Here is a 19990-nt window from a genome sequence, read left to right on the forward strand (position 1 = left end):
TTATAGTTTTGAAGCACTCGTTTATTTCTTATGAAGTTTCTTTAGGTGAGTGATATGAGTTTGATTATGCTGACGACTTAATGCGATTTCTTGTCATCAATTTGTGTAGGTAATTCTAAGTGTTACACATGATGAGTTATGATAACAACAATTAAAATCTAAAAAGATTATTGTACATTTACTATTGTATAATGATAATTAAATGAAAAATAAAGATAAGAAAATAAAATACTGTATTTTTAAATGATTTGACTCGATGATCAAAATGCTTACATCTACTGTAATTATTGATATAGTTATATTACTAATAAAATTGTCATAATAATTTAGTATGTACTAGATTTAACACATTCACACTAATGTAAAACCCAACTGAAAAATAATTTCTTATAAAAACCTTCTAGAAAAATGTGGGGGATTGTTGCATATATATGTACTCTGTAGTGTTTTAAAAGCCCCGAATCTCATATTGCTATGATATATAGTTTTTTGATGATTTATAAATATCATTTTTTCGTGAGATTATTAAGGGTTAAACCAAAAGGTTGGTTTCGCATATAAAAGAACTAAGTCAAAAGTTTGATTTTTTGATAAATCGATAGATTTCCCCCAACACATGAAAAATACATTCATCATTTTAATTATTTATTTTATTTTTATAAAATACAATGTTTACGTGATACACATGAATTTTCAACTTGGCAGAACATTGTATGATTAATCTCAATTTTAACGTTACTATTAATATTATATGCCGAACTTTCATATGTTTGTTGCATGCCAAATGTTGGTATTTTTCAACTATAAAAGACTTTTACTTCTGTACCAAATACACTCAATTGTAGGCGCACTTTGCTGGATTTATATTCTTGTTTTTTCGGAAGAGCTTACTGAATCATAGGAGATTATTTAAGTTCATAGAGTAAAAATTCTTAGAACCATTGACTTCTTTTCAAGCCTCGAACTATCACTTCACATTGATATATATGTTTTCCACAAGTCCTGGTCTTGTCCCAACTCCAGCTCAAGAAGCAAGTTTCTTCGCACATCCTGCTCGAGATTTCCAGCAAGAAATACGCCCGCCATAACCATTAATTGCTTTAGCTGAGACTCTGTCTCTATGGAACAGTGCTGGAGAGAAGCAGCCATGGTGCATGTAAATGGACAGACTACGCAAGACAAAGTTACCCCCGTCACAGATTAAACTCATATATATATATGGAACATTACACTTGCGAACCAGCAAATGTACCCATATACAACAAACAATTCATTTAAGATGTCACAAAAGTTTGTGTGAAAGTTAACGTTGAAACACAGAAGCCGAAATGTATTTTTTCAAAAATACAAGAACGGATATGTGGAAAACGTATAAATATTAAAAATATAGGATTTATTTTTTTAATATCAATTTTTTATTTAAAAAATACAGTAACCTATATTTGTATTAAAAATATATATATAACAATTGCATTAGATTATAATTGAAGCAGCATCTACAATTTAACACTCAGACGATGGACAGTATTTCTCTTCTCCTTAGAATTAAGTCTAATAATTCATTTCCGTTATGTTACAGCTACCGATTTCCAGAAAGTCAAATCAACAAAGCTGAGACAAAAACCAAGTTATGTAACTACTTAAAAGTTAAAGCAAAGGTTTCCCTGTACAAACCCATAATTCAAACTGCAAAAATCATTCAACCCACTTGATCTCAAAAAAACTTTTATCTAAAAACAACATTCAAATCCAAACCAGAAACTCTAAATTGAATGAAAAAACTGGTCATGCATAAGACATCAAATCTTCAAAGTCATAAAACGCAGAATAAATATAAAGGCTTCTAAAATACATTACAAATTCACAAATTTCAAAACCCAAATCTCATAAACAAGTAAAGAGTCAAACAGAGCGACGAGTAGAGATGTTAAGTCATGACAATGCTTTTGTTCTTTCGCACCCTAATCTATAGTAACCGTAAAATAAGAATCAGAAGGTTCTTGGTTCTTCCTTTGCACATTTTGCTCCCCCTATTGTGCTTTAAATAACCCTTGTGGTTAATCAGCAATACAAAATCAGCTAAATTTGCATTGATTCAATATCAGTAGCATTTCAAATTTCAATACACTAATAGCTAAGGATGACATATCCATTTTCTTACAGCTAAGTTGCTATATTAGTTTTGAAACCAGTGGAGTTCACTTCCTTGACATCAGATTTTCGTCAACGATGGATTTGCATTTTATGTTTGTTCTCACAACTCGAAGACATCAATATTAGTGTGCATACACACACAACACTACCATATATTAGGCTTTAGGCAACACTTATTTTGGTTACGCTTTTTAAACTGTTGTCTAAAATAAAATATGTTACAGTATTAATAATATTATATCAATCAATTAACAAGAAGTTAGGGTTAAAAAACCATAGCCATATGTGATATAAAACAATAAATTTTATAACTAATGTAATATATTAGAATTTTAGGTACGGTTTAATTAGATATAAAATGTTAAAGTGCATCAAGACTAGGATGTTTTATGAAGACGTCAAACACTATTTTTTTTGTTTCTAATCGATTTGTTGAGTCAATTATGTAAAACATTTAGTTTTCTTCTTCAAGTCTTCACCAAAATTTTATCTAATTTGATCTCGAAAGCTAACTTGGCTCAACTCAAATTTGTTTTATTTGATTTAAGTTGAGTTCAAGTTAGGGAGGTTTAGATCGTTTGTTAAACCAAATTGAAAATCAAGATAGCGGGAGTTTGCATCCATCGTTACCGTTAGTGGCATTATTGATCTTGATGACGGTTCTATTTATCTCTTTAATAATATTATATATCTTGACAATTATACTATTTATCTCATAATGTCTCGTATCCAAAATTAAAATATTATCTTAAAGATAAATTACTTAGAAGATTATTGTATATAAATAATTACTATATTTGATAAAATTTGATAAATATTGATAGGTCTAAATAATTATTATATTTAATTAGAGGTAATATAAAAATACTACTATATTATTTTACTTAAATGACTTTGAATATAATTATTTTAAAATATTTATTTATGTTAATTGTTTTATTAATTGAAAGATTATTTTTGTCCTAAAAAATTAATAAATAAGGATATAATTATAATAAAATCAAGCTTATCTTACTAATATTTAAATACCTAAACTAAATGTGGTAATTAGAATATTACTTATATTATCTGTTATATCATTGATAATTAACGAAATATTTTTATTATTTATAAATCAAATAAAATAATATAAGTAATAAAAAATATATTAATAGAGTAATCTTTACCAACTCCTAACCAAACGCCCAATGACTAACTCAAATTCGATTTGAAACTAAATATAGTAATATTATTAAAAGAAATTAATAAATATAATATAATATAATAATATTATTAATAAATATTATATTAATAATATAATATTATAATAAATGTAATACTCATAAATCGGCAAAGTTAATCACTTAGGCATGTGGTTATCAAAAATTCTTTCAACATCAATAGTTAAGGCACTCGAAACTCTTGTCTCTTGAATATTGTTAATGTTGTACGCACAAACAAGCCAGTTGTGGTGGGTAAAAGAAAATTTTGCCTAAGATGTAGAGCGAGAAAATATACTTTAAATACAAAAAATGGACATGTTGGACCAATAAAGATAGCTTGAAAATCTTTATACCGATCAACGTTAATGTTGACCATTTTTTTTTCTTTACTATGAATGAAATATTAATCTCCTTTCTTGCATATATGCTTTATTCAGTTTATCATAACACCTTCTGTTTCACCCTTCTTACATTTTTTTTTTGTTTTACTTTATAAATTTTCAAGCTTATGTTTGGGAATGAGTTAAATGATATAGTATTGATGGTGTGTACTGATCCTTCAGGCTAATGCCGTTCTTTCCAGGATGAATAATATCTTCTCTTTAACGCCCCACATGAAGATAGATATAGCATTTTAGCATAGGAGCATTTGATGCCGCTATATTCTTTATTTTTTTCCGATTGCAATTTGACTTGTATTTATTAATGGAAAGTTATAAAGTAATTGTTTCTTTCTTTAATTTCCTTGGTTGTTACAATAAAATATGACCATAATGGATGATACCTATGAGTTGTTAGTTCAAATATTAGGTCGGTCGTAGATTTTGTGACAAAAGAGCACAGAGTGATCTTTTAATTTATATTATAATATTTGGTTAAATAATGATTTAATTGATTCTTTTTTTTTTTCTTTTAAAGATGGTGATCAATGACGGTAGAAAAAGACATTTTATGATTATTTAGGTTTGTGATTTAGGCATCTTTTGAGGATGTATTTCATTAAAGACTTAAATTCTCTTTTTTGAATTATTATGAGATGTGTTAAAATTGTTTATATTAACTATTTATTATACAAATTTGGATTACCTAACTTTGAATTAAAAATTATTTTGTTATAATATATGATTTTGCTTTTTTCATTCTTCAATTGCTTAACTGATAACTTATTTTAATGTTTTTAGGCCATTTACTATCGATTTAAAATAGGACAAAATAAAAACCAAACTAAAAAAAGTTGTTACATCATGTACACAACTAGTTGTATTAAATACGTATAGTTGACGTAACATTAAATATATAATTATTGCTTCAACCACTAAAACCATTGCATTTATAATATTACGAATAAGTGCATTAACCAAATAGCCATTGCCTAAAATATTTAAAACAGTTGTCTAATGTTTTTGATAACCGTTGTCTTAACTAAATAGTTATTGCTTAAAAACGACACAATATGTTATTTAAAATACTTTATAATCATCATTTAATGTCTTTGATAATTGTTGCCTTAACTAAATAGTTGTTATTTAAAAATGACATAATTCATTACTTAAAATAGTTTATGACTATCACCTAATATCTCTCCTAATCATTCTCTTAGGTAAATAGTTACATAAAAAAGACAGAGTCTATTGTTTTCAGATAACTGTAATCTTTAATAATTGAAACCACTGCATTATGAGCTAAAATGTAAGAATGCATCATTAAATAAATCGCTAGCTTAGATTGTATTAGAGCTACCATATTTGGGTGACTAATGCAGCGTTATTTTTACTGTTATCTAATCAAATATAAACCGTCGCATATTATCTAATGCAGTTGAGGTTTTTGTGGCGTAAAACCCCAGTTTTCTGGGTTTTTGGCAACGAAATAAAATTTCAACTACGTGCAGGTTTTTGGCATATGGCTGTAATTGAATTAGAACCACCTCGCTCGCTGTGAGCAGGTCATAAAGAAAGGTTTTTCTAGTTTTATAAAATGAAGGAAGACTTCAACATTGAGTGCGCGCGCGTGTGCATATATATATATATATATATATACACATATATAAAACTAGAAATCCCTTTCTTTACAGATGCTTACAGCTAACTGGCTCTAATTCCACTCCTATACCACTTTTCATGTAAAGAAACTCAAGAAGGACAAAAATTAATATAAAGAAAGTATTATTTTAGTTAGTAAGGAGTGATGCTAATGATAACCGTCGGTGATGCTGATACGTTCAAAGGCACGGCCTGGTTTTAAATAGAGAGGTGACGAAGAACTGAAAAAGCTAGCAACTTATCTTCTATCTCTACTGGTGCGAAGAATGGCTGCTTCTGAGGAGAAGTATGATGTTTTCCTTAGTTTTAGAGGCGAGGATACCCGCCTTGGTTTTACCAGTCATCTCTACTCAGCTTTGACTAAAAGAAATATTAGAGCTTTCCTTGATGACCGACTTATCAGAGGAGAGCATATTAATCCGTCTCTTTTGAGTGCAATCGAAAGATCAAAGATTGCAGTTATCGTTTTTTCACCAGGTTATGCCTCTTCCACATGGTGCCTCGAAGAACTTGTACAAATTGTTAGATGCAAGAAAGAACAAGGGCAGATTGTGATACCAGTGTTCTATCATGTAGAACCGAGAGATGTGAGGAGGCAATCGGGGTCTTTTGGGGCTGAATTTGCGAACCTTGAAGAGCGGTTTATGGAAAAGTCAGATATATGGAGGACTGCTTTGACAGAAGTGGCCAACCTATCAGGCTGGGATTCAGCCCTTATCAGGTTTGAAGGATGGAGGGAGAACCATACTATATGCACAAATAATTATCACAAACAATAACATATCATTATGTGATTAAGTATTATTTTATTTTTAATTCAAAATGACTTAATTACACAAGGATATGTTATTGTTTGAATTTATTATTTGTGTACATAATTTTATTGAATTAATAATTTTTTAATGCAGGCTCTATCATTTTCCTCACTTAGCATCGTTACACTCTTTTGAGTATACAAATTGGTAAATATATATATATGTTATGATGTAAATTAATATTATTTTATTATTAATTTAAAATTATTTGTGACAGATATATGTATTTTATAGTATGTTTGTATAATTTCATTGTCTCCGATAGAGCCAGCCAGCCTCTGCAGTATTTATCTTTTCCTGTGAAAAAAACATAAATCCGAAGAAAAAAGTGAAAACCTTTCATGATAAACGTAGCAGTCTTCGAATTTATCCCGTTACAAACTTCCCCTCCATGTCCACCACCGCGTCAGCCACCCTTTCAGGATCACCATCTCCAGAAACAAATCTGGTGGCAGTTTTCTACCATTAGTTTGGTTGATTTAATTAAAATAATAAAAACGAGACTTGCGATTGTCACTTCGGTTTATTTATCTGGGCTGCCCTTCTTTTTTTTTTAATTATTTTACCTTAATCTTATAATCTGGGACAAAAAAAGTTCAGCATACCATTGTATTTATTAATTTAGAATCCAAGTTATGTTGTCTTGTTTCTTTCAAATATCTTATGTATACACTTTTATTTTTGGTATTTGACAGGCATGAAGCTGTACTTGTACAGCAGATTGTGAGCGACGTTTATGAAAAGCTTAATTATCTATCGCTAGTGAAAGAAAAGGAACTGGTTGGTGTGAAAAAACATATTGAAAAAATCGAATCTCTCTTATGCATTGGATCGAAAGACGTTTTCACAGTGGGAATTTGGGGCATTGTTGGTGTAGGGAAGTCTACCATTGCTAGTGTTATTTACCGCAGAGTCTATGAGCAGTTTGAGAGGTATTGCTTCATTGATAATGTTGGGGAACGCGCAGAGAGAAGTGGACTAATTTCACTACGCCAAGAAATTCTATCAGCAATCACACTTGTAGACAGAAATTCTCCAGTTCATGAATTACCCTCGATGAAGGACAAGTCTGGCAGAAAGAAGGTTTTCATGGTTTTTGATAATGTGACACAATCTGGTCAAATAGAAATTTTAATCGGAGGTCTTGATTTGTTTGGTCCAGGAAGTCGAATTGTTATAATAACTAGGCATGAAAAAGTGCTGACAGAATGTAGAGCGGACAAAATTTACAGGGTTGAGGGATTATTGCATGCTGAAGCCCTTATGCTTTTTAATTCGTATGCCTTTGGAGATCACAATCCCGGGGAACGTTATTCGGAGCTGTCAACAAGGGTAATAGTTTATGCTAAGGGTGTTCCATTTGTTCTTAAAATTTTGGGTTCCTTTCTCTCTGGAAAGAGGCCACAAGATTGGGAAAGTACACTCAATATGATTGAGAGAATTCCTAACGTAACTTTCCGAGAAATATTAAAAATTTGTTATGATGGATTAGAAGATGGAGAGAAAAAAATATTTTTAGATATTTCATCTTTACTGAATGGTGTGGACAAAGATCTCGTAGAAAGAACCCTGCAAGCCAGGAATAATTTCCCACCAGAGAAGGGGATCAAAGCTCTCATAAATAAACATTTAATAACCATTACCAACAATAAAATAGTGATGCATGATTTGTTACAAGAGATTGGTCGAGAAATTGTGTGGAAGGAATCCGTTAAAAATCCACGCAGCCCTTTGTGACATCTTGAATGAATTTTTATGAGTAAATTTTCGATCTTCTCCTGGAAGTTCTCTCTACGCTAGCTGGATTTCCTCTTTTTAGTTTATTTTCTCTTTTTAAGGATGCTTACTTGGAATGCATGGCTTCCATTGGAGACCTTTGCTTTCTCCATTTTGAAGCTTTTTATAGGCTGTCTTTTACATATGAGATGTTGTGTTTTGTTTTAGAAGAATTGTTAATGATCATGTCAAGATTTTATAAAAAATTGTTGGCCAATTATTTGTTGAACAATTTCTTATAAGGGGTTTTGCATTTCATTATATTATTTTTTTACGATAAAATTATATGTATACATGATGAATGTTAATTTAAGTATATTAAAGAAAAGTCAAAAGACTTATTCCTATCTAAAGTTTAGTTCATTCACAAAATTTTATTTATTAATTTTTAAAATTTTAAATATTTCCCGTTACCTAATTTTATTAAAATTTTCTTTTAGTTTAATGATAAATTATTGATTTACCTTTTATAATATATATATATAATAAACTCTAAGTTATAGAGATAAATTTAAAATTACAATTATAAATTTATAAGATCTAGAATTAGTTAATTCCAAAAAATGATAAAGTTAAAAGCCTCTTTTAGCGATATGAATAGATGGTTATATTAACAAGTACTCATCCAAGGGGAAAAATGATGGTTATAAGCACTGTTTTGAAAAACTTAATTATCTGTCGCTAGTTAAAGAAAAGGAACTGGTTGCTGTGAAAAAAGATATTGACAAAATTGAATCTCTCATTTGCATTGGATCGAAAGACGTTTTCATGATGGGAATTTGTGGCATTGTTGGCGTAGGGAAGTCTACCACTGCTGGTGTTATTTACCACAGACTCTATAAGCAGTTTGACAGGTACCGCTTCATCGATAATGTTGGGGAACGGGCAGAAAGAAGCGAACTAATTTTACTAAGGCAACAAATTCGGTCAGCAATCACATTCGTAGACACAAGTTCTCCGGTCTCGATGAAGGAAAAGTGTCGCAGCAAGAAGGTTTTTATGGTTTTTGATAATGTGACAGAATCTGGTCAAATAGAATTTTTAATCAAAGGTTTTAGCGGGTTTGGTCCAGGAAGTCGAATTGTTATAATAACTAGAGATGAACGAGTGCTGACAGAATGTAGAGTGGACAAAACTTACAAGGTTGAGGGATTATTGCATGCTGACGCTCTTATGCTTTTCAATTAGTATGCCTTTGGAGATCACAATTTTGGGAAGCGTTATTCGGAGTTGTCGACAAGGGTAATCGGGTATGCTAAGGGTGCTCCATTTGTTCTTCAAATTTTGGGTTCCTTTCTATCTGGAAAGAGGCCAGAAGATTGGGAAAGTGCACTCAATATGATTGAGAGAATTCCTAATATAACTTTCCAGGAAATATTAAAAATTTGTTGCGATGGTGTTGCGAATTTGAAAAGACAGAATGTGGCTGCTGAGCAAGTTCTAATCAGATGGCAAGGGTTTTCCCCGGCAGCTGCAACATGGGAGTTCACTGATGAAATGAGGCATCTTTTTTGACAGCTATCCCCTGAGGACAAGGTACATCAATTGGTATCAGAGCAAGTTTGAGCAATGGCAGAAGGCACCAGGATGCAGGAGTTTCGTTGGGAAATGTCCCAGATGGTGCAAGAGGTAGAGCAACGTCAACAATGATTGCTGAAAGAGTCCATAGATAAGATCAAAAGTTTGATCGTCTAGAGGACGACTCCTTATTTGGATGGTCGTCGTCATCCAGATGAAGCCGACTTTATCTTAACGACGCAAATTCAGACGAAGAGTGAAAACTCTTTATTTGGATTCCATCGAATTCAAACGTCGTTGATCAGAGGAAAAGTGTTGGAGGGAGAGACGACACCTGTAGGGAGAGAGATCAACCGTCATTCGCTGAAAATTTATTGGTGAAATTTGAAACCATAGGTAGAAGGAAAAATGTTACTTTTCAAAACTTAATTTGGAAAGAAATTGTTAGTTTTTTAAATTAAGGGGATAAAATAATATAAACTTTTATTTTTTTAAATATTATTGTTAAATAATAATTTTACCCTTAACCTTAACTAAAAATTTTAATAAATTTTGGCTCATGGGTGAATATTTAGATTTTTGAAAGTTAGAGAGTGAGTTAGGATTTCAATATACCTTGGGTGGGAAAAAGTCTTTTGGCCTTTAAAGAACAATAGGGGCTGGAAAAATGTGCAAAGGAATAACCAAGAACCTTCTGATTCTGTTTTTTTACGGTTACATTAGACTAGGTTGCCAAAGAACAGAAGCACTGTCAATGATATAATGTCTTTACTCATTGCTCTATCACCAATGGTTGTGTTTTTATTGTTTTTTCTATTGCAATCTTGCTTTTTAGACTACCAAGAAATAATATGTTGCATCTCGATCCAGTGTAGAGTTTGAATATTGTGCCCTTGCTCATTGTGTTGCTAACATTAGGTGGTTTTGATATCTTTTGTGTGAATTTTACATTCCCCTGCGCTCTTCTCCATTAAAGCTTTGTGACAACAAATTCACCATATGTCTTGTATTTTATGCTCACACTCAACATAACAACATCCATCTACATTTCATTCATGAATTGGTTTATCTTTGAGCTATTCAATTTCGCCATGTTTCTACAGTCCCTCAGCTTGCCAATATTTTCACCAAGAGGCTTTCTTGTGATTGCTTTCATTCATTATGTCTATAATTACAACTCTATGAACTCCCATCTCAATTGCAAGGAAGTGTTAAATAAATATATGTTTTCCTTTTTTGATTATGTGTATTTATATGTTTTCCTTAATTGATTGTAATCCATCTATAAATATGTTATTTCCTTTTTTAATTATGTGTGTTTATATGTTTTCCTTATTTGATTATAATCCATTTATTTATTTTTTTGTAGGATTAAGATAAGTGCTGACAGAACGTAGAGTGGACAAAATTACAAGGTTGAGAGATTATTGCATGCTGAAGCTCTTATGCTTTTCAATTCGTATGCCCTTGGAGATCAAAATCCCAGGGAACGTTATTCGGAGCTGTCAAAAAGGGTAATAGTGTATGCTAAAGGTGCTCCATTTTTACTTAAAATTTTGTGTTCCTCTCTCTCTGGAAAGAGACCACAAGATTGGGAAAGTACACTCAATATACTTGAGAGAATTCCTAATGCAAATATATTTTTAGATATTTTGTCCTTGTTGAATGGGCTGGACATAGATCTGATAGCAAGAACTCTGAAGACGAGGAATAATTTCCCACCACAAATGGGAATCAATGCCCTCGTAAATAAACATTTAATAAGTATTGCAAACAATAAAGTAGTAATACATGATTTGTTACAAGAGATGGGTCGAGAAATTGTCTTGCAAGAATCCATTAAAAATCGACGCAACCGTTTGTGACGTCTTGAATGAATTGTTTGTTCTATATGGGTACATTGGCTTCCATTGGAGACCTTTGCTTTCTCCATTTGGAAGTTTTTTAATCGGCTTCCAGGCAGATTGCAGGAAATGCAGCAGCCCAGAAAAAATTGGCAGACAGCAGCTCAGCTGAAGGAGGCCCCAACTTCTCAACATTCCAGCATCCTGGCAGGAGAGTAGCTTGGAAGCATAGCAGTTAAGAGCATTTTCCAAAGAGCTGGGAGGGAGACCAGGCACAAGCAGACTTGGATTGCAGGATTGGAAGACACGAATTAACTCGACTATTTTAAAGAAATTTTACTTTAATAGAATCTGTTAGAAATAAATTATAGAATTGTTGAAAAACAATATCAATATCAGTTGAAATTTTTATATATTATATATAATTTTATCTTTATGTTTTTGAGGTTACCATATAAACAGTTTTTTGAGAAACATTGCAGGGTTGATAATTGTGCTACTGAATATGATTCTTATAGAATAATAATGAATCATGAACTTTATGAAATGTAGACACAGAGAAGTGAAGCCGATCTGCCATGTTTGAAACTTCATGTCAATTTACAAACACAACAGTTGTGTCTGTATCTACATATCCCCGCATAATATCAAAGTATTTGTGAGTTCAAAAAACAACTTACATCATCTGCAGATATTGTGACTTGTAACTTGTGTTTGCACTCAGGACAGCCCCTGACACCCTGCTGTGTTAAAAAAGGAATTTTCATTTAAAGATCAAAATCCATATAAACACAAATCACCTGTATGGTCGGCTCCTGAATTACCACAAATTATCATCACAGATCAAGTCATAACAAGGTAGAGATATATCTCCCTTCATTGAATAAAAAGTGCAGAAATTATCTGGGATATATTTGAAAATAACTTAATGGGGGTATAGGTGAAAGAAAAAAATTATCTGGGATACTAGGACTTTCAGATTTTGAGATGACACCAAATTACATTCACATGAAGCGCAAGAAAATACAGTGTAGGGGTGAGCAACCCCATAGATTGAATTGAGTGCGTAAGGCATTTGGTTTCAATAAAAAGATCAGGCATTGAATTCCTCCTGATCCGTCAACTTAGGATATAATATACCATAAGTTTCCGAACTTTATATATATGCTATTAGTTACTTAGAATAAAACTCAATGAATCCAAAGAAATTTGGGGGATTATTGAGTATCCAGAAAAATATATATATACAGTCACATAAGCTATAAATTAACGCTCTCACTGTTCCATCACAATTCGGGCAGTCTTTGGATGGCAATGGTGAATTAAGGTCAATTGTAGATGGAAGGTGCACCAACTCAGCCCGATTATCAACAATGGCATCCGCAACACGTTCGGCAGTCGCCTTTTTTTCGGTACAAGAAAATCCAAAACATAATAATAAACTAATATAAGCATCAAGAACCTTCAAATTCTTATTGAACCAATGAAATTGAGCTAATTTGGAACTGCTGATTAACTACAAGGGTTGTTTAAAGAGTAATGGGGGGAAGGAAAATTGTGCAAAGAACCAAGAACCTTCAAATTCTTATTTTAAGGTTACATTAAATTAGGCTGCTTGTCAATGACTCAATGTTGTTGGTCATAATCTTGTTTCTTAGACTACCAAGTAACAATATATTGTGTCTCGATCCAATGTAGAGTCTGGGTACAATTCCTTCATGTCGTTGCTAATGTTTGATAGTTTATTTTGTTATCTTTTATGTGAAGTTAACATTCTCCTACACAGTTCCCCACTAATGCTCTATAACAATCAATTTATTCTCCATATGGTCACAAATCTTGTATTTCATATTTACACTCTACATAATGATATCCATCTACACTTTATCCTTGGGTTAGTTTCCCATCGAGCTCTCTTATCTTCTATCTTGTTTCCAGAGTCTTTTGAATTACATATATTTTCACCAAGGGGCTTTCTTGTGATTGCTTTCTTTCATTGTGTTTCTAATTGCATCTCTCTAAACTCCCACCTCAATCATGGAAAAGTGCTAAATAAATAAATATGATTTTCCCTTTTAATTATGTGTATCTATATATTTTCCTTAATTTCATTATAATCCATTTATTCATTTTGTGTCAGATTAGGGTTCTTTACTGGATCGTATTATAATTGCATAAATCATACAATTCTCTATTAATGAAAATATACAATTGATTTACAATTCTTTAATAATTCCCATAAAGACTAGTACCTTTCAAATAGGGAAATCATCTTTCTCAACCCAAAGCGTCAATGAGGCTCAAAAGCGGGAAGGATGATTACAGTTAGGAGATTATGTCACTTCCTGCAAGTGTTCCCAGCCAGGATTATGCTTGTATTGATCATCAAAATTTCACAATTAATTTACACCCTGATTTCTACCCGGAAAAATGGGACAATCAAACATGCCTTTAAGTCTTGGCAACCCATGCCCTTGGCTATTTGTTTCATGCTTCATGTGCATACATATATGTTTATGTAAGCAAACCATATGCATACATGTGCGTGCATATATATACCCTGCATATCTATCACACAATAAACCAAGGGGCCGATAATGAAAAAATAAAAGGTCATATAACTATTTCCCACCCCACCCAATGTTTGATGAAAAACTTATAATATACACCATTATTATAGGGCAACAAGACAATTTCTCCAGATTTGCTAAATTCACAGAGCACCATTTCAGTGTTATATATTTAACTATAAATCTTGAATCATTGTACAACCACCTTATGCTTTATAATCCAACTGTCGTTTCCCATCTGATTAACTCACATCAATATCAACTATTTTTACTTCCACCATCTTACAGCAAGTAAACCTGTATCTGTCTGGCAGCTAAAAATAAAATCCAATGGTCTGTAAAAACACTTCAGATTTTCTACAGATGCCATTTAGTGCATCTCAAAAAGTTTACAAGACTGAATAATATTATAGAAGGGAGATTGCGAGTTGGAGCGGGGAAACCTGAATTCTCCAGGACAAGTAAATAGGAGAAATACAAATTATACAATGTCAAAAATTAAAAATAAATTAACACAAACAACAGAAATATTGTCAAGGCACTGACCAGATGAAGAACCAGTTGATATAATCTTGTTAGAAGAACCACCATCTCTTTTGCCGAGTCCTCTGTAACAAGATATAAGAAAGCCTCATTTGCATGTATACACATAAAAACCAGTTCAACCAAGCTTAGGGTTGCAGGTTAAATACATGGGTTATCTAAAGAATAATAAAGGGTCTTTTGGCATAGCAATTGCGAAACACTAGCATTTACTAGAATATATATTGTTCTAAGTACTGATAAAAGCCTTTCATGAGATCATTGGATACTCTGGATCGACATCACCAATTATTTTACTAAAGAAAAAGGTTGAAAAGGAAGAAGAAAAAACCTTCTGATTCTTATTCTGCGGTTTCATTAGAATAGGCCGAGAAAGAACAGTGTTGTCAATGTTCTGAATGTATGGCCACACCTTCTCGTCCAGCATCTCGTTTAACTAATCATCAAAACAGATCATAAGCTCATTGGAAACAAAATTATGATTGTTGGAAAATGTAGCCTTATTCAGAACTAACTGTTCAGGAAATTGGTGTACAAGAAACTGCAAGAAAATATTTAGTAAATAGTAGTCATATTTAATAGAGAAAAATGAACATTAAATTTTCTCTTTGATATATTAAAGATTTAACTATTAAATTCTAAGATATGGAGAGTTTCTACTGAAGCCTTTACTCTCATAAACAAGTTTTGGAAACTATAACACAGAATATACGCATTGTTAAACGGCATAATAATATGGTGACGCTAGAAAAACAGATATGTCAAAAATAACATGTCTTTCACTCAGGCCAATACCTTATCTTGTCGCCATTTAGTTTCCCACTGAGCATCCAAAATTTTATCAGCCATTTCTCTCTGGGCATTCAGAAGAACAGTCTTCTCATACAATTTTTTTGGGTCTTTGAGATCCTCCTCACTCCAAGAAGAGGCATTGAGCGGAAGGTCAAGTTCCTATTAATGCTCAGCAGTTAGTTCAACATACATTTTCTAACATTATCAACACAGTCAAACACATGAATAATAGAATCCAAGAAATAATGCATAAAAAGTGACAGAATACGCACACCCCAATTTTGAGGCCGTGGTGGAGGATCAAACTTCATGACTTCTGCTTCTAGAGCCTTCTTGGCTTTGTAGTAAGGGATATTTTTCACTATAACAGGGTCTTCCCTGGCACGGACAGGATCTATGGAGATTAAAGCCTGCAAAAGTGATAGATGATTTCAAATCAAGAACTTCCAGCAGATTATGAAATACAATATATACAACTTTGCATGGAATTCTAGTATCACTCGATACAATGCCTTATAGTGTCCATCCAATAAAATTATCAACTACACCAAAGCCATGTCATCACAATTTTAAAGCATTAAACTCATAAAGCATATCTCCACATAGACAGATCATTAATTCCCATAAAGATTAGTAACTCGCATTTAGGAAAATCATATTTTTAACCCAAAGTGTCAATAAGATTCATAAACGGAAAGAGTACTGTTAGGAGAATATCTTACTTCCTGCAAGTATTCCCAGCCAGGATTTCGCTTGGCCACTAACTCCCGAAGTTGATCATACCGCATAGATTCCTACACAAATATCACATATCAAATTTCACAATTTGCACCCAAATTTCTACCTGCCATTGCAGTCAGGGGAATTAACTATGGGGTAATCACATCAGCAACTCCTTGAAGTCTAGGGGACTCATGCTCATGGTTGTTTGTCCATGCATCATTTAACAAATATATATATGCATATGTGCATGTAAGCAAAAGTGTACGCATACAATTCTATGTATCTATATATCGTGTTTAGTATATGAGAAACAAAAATGTCAATAATGACAAAATCTTCATAGGTTTTAAATAAAACAGCCAAATACCATATCACTTATGCTATTCTACCAATTGTTAATCTTGAAGACCAAAGAAAAAGTTAGAATATCAATTGAGATGACTTTATCCAATTAATGATGCATGGAGTAAAAGTCTTAAAATTGCAAGTCAATTGATTCACTTCCCCTTCTCTATGGCTAAGGCTTAGCATGTAGATTTCCAAACAACAACTAGCACTGGTAGGTATCATGAAAGTAAGTGGAATTAGAATATCACTCTCTAACTTCCTGAAGAATACAAGATACAGTTTCCCAATACTGACTGTCAAGTGAAAAACTCAGTTGTAAACTACACATTAAAAGAAAATGCATAATTTAATGAAAATTCTACATGCATCTAGAAATTTCTTCATTTCTTACAGTTTGGAGGCACAGAATTTTAACTTAAAGTCAAGGAAAAAAAAAAATTGTAACCGATAGCATGCCAGCAAAATAAACAAGATAAAATGGTGAAAACAAAATAAATAACTTCCAACATTAGGGTCAAGTAAACAATGAATATAGAACCTTGTATTGCCACCAAATTTTCTGCTTGACATTATCATCATATTCAAATCCACCCACAACCTGAGGCAATGTCATAAGCCAAAACGCCGCAATACTGGGGTCCTTCATGCTGTGAACTATATGCTGCAACAATATATATTATGAAGTCATTATTACATGCTAGGCTTTAATAGTCCAAGAGTGACAGAAAACTTGAAAATATACTCATTAATAAAATTAATAGTGCAGAACAATAGAACAAGACATGATACTAACCTCATATGGATAATCCATCTTTCTCAAGATATTGTAGGCTTTCCATGGAGGCTCCATGATCTGCAAAAAGGAGACAGCAGTATACAGTAACACAATTATCAACCAGGCAGTTGTGTCTGTATCTACATATCCTAGCATAATATCAAAGTTTTAGTGAGTTCACAAAACAACTTACATCATCTGCTGATATTGTGACTTGTAACTTGTGTTTGCATTCAGGACAGCCCATGACACCCTGCAATTAAAGAAAAAGAATTTCATTTAAAGATCAAATTTCTTAAAAATACAAATCACGTGTATGCCCAACTCCTGAATTACCACAAATTATTGTCACAGATACAGTCCTAGCAAGGTTGAGATATCACTCCCTACACTGAATAAAAAGGGTAGAAATGACTAGATGGGGGTATATTTGAAAGAAATAAATTATCTGGGATAATAGAACTTTCAGAGTATGAGATGGAACCAAATCGCTTTCACATGAAGCCCATGAAAACACAGTGTAAGGGTGAGCTACCCCATAGATTGAATCAAGTGGGTAAGGCATTTGGTTTCAACAAAAAGATCAGGCATTGAATTCCTCCAGATCTATCAACTTAGTATATAATATACCATAAATTTCTGGGCTTTGTAAATATGCTAATATCCAACAAAATGTGGGGGATTATTGAGTATCCAAAAAAATAAATAAATACAGTCACATAAGCTATTAAGTAATGCTCTCACCGTTCCATCACAAGTCGGGCAGTCTTTGGATGGCAATGGTGAATTAAGATCAATTGTAGATGGAAGGTGCACCAACTCTGCCCGGTTATCAACAATGGCATCTGCAACACGTTCAGCAGTTGCCTTCTCTCCGCTACAAGAAAGTCCAAAACATATTAACAACTCATATAGGAATCAAGTTACTTTGGTTGGATTTATGCTTCTGTACATAAACTGGAAACAATGATGATTATAACTATAGTTTTTATCTTCAATTCCTTGTCCTCTCAAATCTAAATTTAGAACTAGCGAAAGGAAATTGCACATCTCTCTAACAAACCAAAGAAAAGCTTGTAATGTATTATGTAAAAACTTCAGAACTGACTGGAGATCAATATACCTTCTCAAGGTGTAATCTTTTACTTGGTACTGCACTTGCCCTAATCCTCGGCACATACTACACCGCAATGCCTGCCAACCATTACATGTACGACAATGCCTGCATTTCATAGACCAATCTCACATAAGACAGCATATTAAGGCCCAAAATGAGTATTTATGCTTCAATTGAATCCAAGCTGATATGAACATTAAACATATAAGCTGGTATTACTTCCAATTCATCAGCACAAAGTACCTGCTAGAATATGATTATTCAACTAATTTTAATAGATGAAATTCCAGTATGTGGTTTTTAAAAATCATAACTTGCTATGTTCTAATATCAAATGATTACACAACTAAAGCAAAAAACAACAAAATGATAATCAGAATATCACAGTATTAAGAATTTCATTGCAACCAGAATTAAAATTAAAAAAATAATAAAAACAAAAATCAAGGACCAAAATAAATTTCCAAAAGATATCGAAAAGCACCTCTGGCATACCACCTTCTTGCCCAGCTCTAGTGCAATATCATAAGTCCCAAGTGTAGCAATTGCCTGCAGTTAACACATGAGTTCAACAAACCCAATAAATTTACAGAATTTGAACTGGGATTCCACAAATATCTTGATGAGAGAATATATTAATGAAAAATGAACTTGCAACACACAAAGGTATACATAGTAAATTGCAAACAGAAAACAAATGATCAACAGATTAAACAACACCAATTAAAAAATGACCGTAACCCTTCCAGAAACCATAAAAGACCAATTGAAAAACAAAACATTAGTCTATCTATCTACCTTCAACCAATAACATCATTTTCCAATGAGGAAAAAAAAAACCTCCTGATTAATTTAACCAAATACAACACAACCAACAAATAACAACAAGCCAAAAGCACATAAATTCACAAAGAAATGGCAAGTATCACCAAAGAAAACCACTAAAATCATAGCAAAATTACTGTTGACAATCTAGCCTACACTGAATTTCCCAAAAAAATAACTGACATAATGTTTAACTTATAATTTTCTAATTATTACATAATGTAGCACCACAATTTACAATCCCATTTCAGCCGGTAACATGTACCACCCAAATCAACAATAAAAACCAGTCGGAATACGAATAAAACTTGTAAATTTACAAGCACTTACAAAAACAGAAGCGTAAGAAAGCTTGGTAATGAACTTGGGAATACCGAACCCACGAGGGGCGGAGCCAGCAATGTCAAAAGCGAGAGTGAAGGGAGACAAGACAAGCTTAATCGGGAACTCAAAAATGTCACTGATCTGCTGCCCATAGCGAGCATTGAATAACTTGTATTGGTTACCCGCGAACTGTTTAAAGTTCCTAATCATACGGTCCGTGCCTCCCGACATAGTGGAGAGTGAGAACTAGCGAAAGAGCTGGAAAGTTAGGATAAAGTTTTGCCGCTGCGTCCAATGGGTTTTTTTAGATGGGTTTATCCCGGGCTTTGGATTTAACCCAAGTTCAGTTTAGCCGAGTTCGTGTGACCAAACACGATCCTTAAACAACATGTTGAAAAGACTAATAACATATTAGGCATCTAATTATGTTATTAGTAGTCTATAATTAAGACTTCTTATTAATAAATTAAATTAAATCTTTGTATTTCTTTTTTTTTAATGCATATAAATTTAATTTAAATAAGGATGTTATTTTTTTAGAAAGTCATTTTAACAATATTCTTGTTGTCCTAATTAGTGTGTAAATTGAATTTTTTCTTTTTTCGTCGGGGCACCCATGAAA

The 19990-nt window shown here is 32.5% G+C and overlaps 2 protein-coding genes across 3 annotated transcripts; one reads left to right on the forward strand and one right to left on the reverse strand.

Annotated features, from left to right (window-relative positions):
* Positions 1-5664: 5664 nt before the first annotated feature.
* LOC123227908 (disease resistance protein RPV1-like) lies at positions 5665-9504 on the forward strand. The gene is made up of 4 exons (XM_044653083.1): positions 5665-6119; positions 6909-7630; positions 8675-9132; positions 9178-9504. Exons 1-4 carry the CDS (start codon positions 5665-5667, stop codon positions 9502-9504), a joined length of 1962 nt encoding a protein of 653 aa, XP_044509018.1.
* Positions 9505-14054: 4550 nt separating this feature from the next.
* On the reverse strand, positions 14055-19666 carry LOC123208514. Of its 2 annotated transcripts, none has more exons than XM_044626049.1 (13): positions 19375-19666; positions 18704-18768; positions 18226-18324; positions 17847-17979; positions 17296-17355; positions 17121-17180; positions 16866-16988; positions 15979-16050; positions 15529-15666; positions 15260-15415; positions 14796-14900; positions 14468-14529; positions 14055-14364 (listed from the first exon to the last, which is right to left on the reverse strand). In XM_044626049.1, exons 1-12 carry the CDS (start codon positions 19597-19599, stop codon positions 14497-14499), a joined length of 1269 nt encoding a protein of 422 aa, XP_044481984.1. In that variant the 5' UTR covers positions 19600-19666; the 3' UTR covers positions 14055-14364; positions 14468-14496. The 2 variants fall into 2 exon arrangements, with proteins under 2 accessions (XP_044481984.1, XP_044481989.1); XM_044626054.1 differs by having other exon boundaries at positions 19419-19546.
* Between the last annotated feature and the right edge of the window lie 324 nt (positions 19667-19990).

Source organism: Mangifera indica, chromosome 1 (genome assembly GCF_011075055.1).
Source record: "Mangifera indica cultivar Alphonso chromosome 1, CATAS_Mindica_2.1, whole genome shotgun sequence".
In the NCBI taxonomy this organism is placed as follows: Eukaryota; Viridiplantae; Streptophyta; class Magnoliopsida; order Sapindales; family Anacardiaceae; genus Mangifera; species Mangifera indica.